This window comes from Trypanosoma equiperdum (genome assembly GCF_001457755.1).
Source record: "Trypanosoma equiperdum strain OVI genome assembly, contig: ctg_1949, whole genome shotgun sequence".
NCBI lineage: Eukaryota > Euglenozoa > Kinetoplastea > Trypanosomatida > Trypanosomatidae > Trypanosoma > Trypanosoma equiperdum.
The window spans coordinates 15,849-18,074 of record NW_027124003.1 but is presented as its reverse complement, the minus strand read 5'-3'; the positions used below and the strand labels follow the sequence as shown (position 1 = coordinate 18,074).

The 2,226-nt window shown below is 47.3% G+C and overlaps 1 protein-coding gene across 1 annotated transcript; it reads left to right on the top strand.

The window, feature by feature from the left end:
* Positions 1 to 576: 576 nt before the first annotated feature.
* On the top strand, positions 577 to 1,494 carry TEOVI_000799700 (acyltransferase, putative; the record flags this gene model as incomplete). Its single annotated transcript, XM_067223724.1, has 1 exon — positions 577 to 1,494. The coding sequence occupies one exon, from the start codon at positions 577 to 579 to the stop codon at positions 1,492 to 1,494; it is 918 nt and encodes a 305-aa protein (XP_067079825.1).
* Between the last annotated feature and the right edge of the window lie 732 nt (positions 1,495 to 2,226).

Below are 2,226 nucleotides of genomic sequence, written 5' to 3'. Positions count from 1 at the left end.
CCCACCCCCCGCCCCCCCCCCCAATCTCTCCTTTTTTTTTCCTTTCGTATTGTATTTTCTCTTCAGAGCTAACACTACTGATCTCCTTCTCCGCATATTCTCATACACACAAATATATGTATTTACGTATCTACCTGTGAGATCCCGTGTATTGAGAAAGGTGGGGAAAGTGGAAGAAAAAAAGATGAAAGCGAAAGAAAAGTAGCTGGCGTGGCGGGGGTCGATTTGTTTGGGACTGTTATTGCGCACGGGACCTGTTCCGCTCCTTTTTTCCTTCCCCCCCCCCTTTATGCTACTGACCTTCATATGTTTTGTTACGTTTATTTGTCGCTGGATTCTTATACCCACTAATATTGTTCGAATTTTTTTTGTGTTTCCACATCCCGTACATGCTTGTACGGAAATATTTACATGTACTGTTGGAAAGGGGGACCTACTGCTCTTACCCATCTCTGGCTCACGTTCTTTTCTCTTCCCCATTTTTCAAGAAAAAAGCTACATTATATAGTTTGACTGGTTGGTTCTTTTGTGACTAAGTTGCCTGGTGGCTGTACTTTCTTTTTCATTTCTTCAAATATGGCGATCGTCGTGACGATACTGGGGCTACTTTTAGCTGCAGCTCTTTTTATGGGGTTCTGGTACCTCCTGCGCGAGCGGCGCTGTCCGGTGATAGTCATGCGGTTGTGGTTCGTGTCTTGTCTCGTAACTGTAGTGATAGTACTCTACCTTCTGTGCCTACCCATTCGTATTGCGCGCTACAATAAGTGGGTAAGCAGGCAACAAGGCGCAAACATAGCTTGTTGGCTTTCTTGTCTCCTTATGGGGAAAGTGCTGTGGTTTCTTTCGCCTCACATCCACATCAAGATCATGGAAGGTTCCCTCGATCCTCACGGCATTCACCACAGTGGTGTGATGTGCTCTTGCCACACATCCTTCTTCGATACAATTCTGTTTACACAGCTCATCCCTTTGAGCTATATGAGGAATGTGAAAGCGTTTGCAAAAAGGTCGCTGTGGAGTTTGCCGTTCATGGGCAAAGTTATCGATACGTGTGGACACCTGCCCGTTTACTTTACCTCAACCGGGGGCAGCTTCGCTGTGGACAAGGAGAAGCAGGCGTTGGTAGCAGAAGAGGCTGACGAGTTCGTAAACGCAGGGGGAAACCTTTGCGTATTTCCAGAGGGTGCCCTAAACCGAACACCAGAGACACTAAAGGACTTCCGCCTCGGTACGTTCGCAATGATAACGAAGCACCGGTCACGACTTTATTATATGGTGCACAACGGCTGCCATGAAGTTTGGCCACCTGCGATGAATGAAATCCCGGGATTCCCCGCGGACGTGTACGTATGTTTCGGCGAGTACAAGTACAGCGAGGATTCAACAGCGGAGGATATCTCTCAGGGGCTGCGTGAGGTTATGCAGAAGCATGTGAACAGGATTTTGTTGCTTCGGCAGCAGGCGAGGAATGCCTCCACGGAAAAAGCTACCTAATAAATAACGCCAACCATCATCCTGCCGCGGTCTGTTTCAACTCCCGCAGAAGGGTAGTGAAACAACATGGTTGGCACGAAACAAAACATGGTGGGCGTCAGAAATGAAAGCGCTGCTGCACTGCTATAAGATTTCGTCTGCTGCTGAAAGCTGGGTAGAGTCAACTGGTGGTCTGAATGGTAGAGTAGCTTCACCGTTATATCTACAAAGTAAAAATGAAAACAAAAAAGAAAGCGATGAAAACAGATTAAAGGAAATTGTTGGGGTCGAGGAGGTGGGGAGAGGGCAAAGCAAAACTCCGGTTGAAGGGCTGTTCCTCTTTTTTTAATTTTTATTTGTTGGGAACTCTATTCTTCGAGTAGATCTTGTGTGCTCTTATTCATTGTTCGCTTAATCCTACAGTATCGTTATGACTGCGTCGCCTTTCGTACAGAAGCGTACGCCACAGCTAAAGAGTGGGGGTTATCTCGCCGAAACCGCAGGTCGGTACCGCTCTTTGTAATTTAGTTTCGCTGGGCGCTTCGTGTTGCACATGTTCCCCTGCACATGCCGCTGTTTGTTTGCTTCTTTGTATGAACCCAAGGGGAAAGCGGGGCCGCCACGACGGACTATTTATCACATTGAGGTGATGGTAAAGCAATCGGTTACGCAGGATGGTTAGAAGCTAGGAATGTGGAGAGAGGGCGTGCACTCACCAGTTTGTGTAATCAGGTACTCGTCTAAGCAGACATT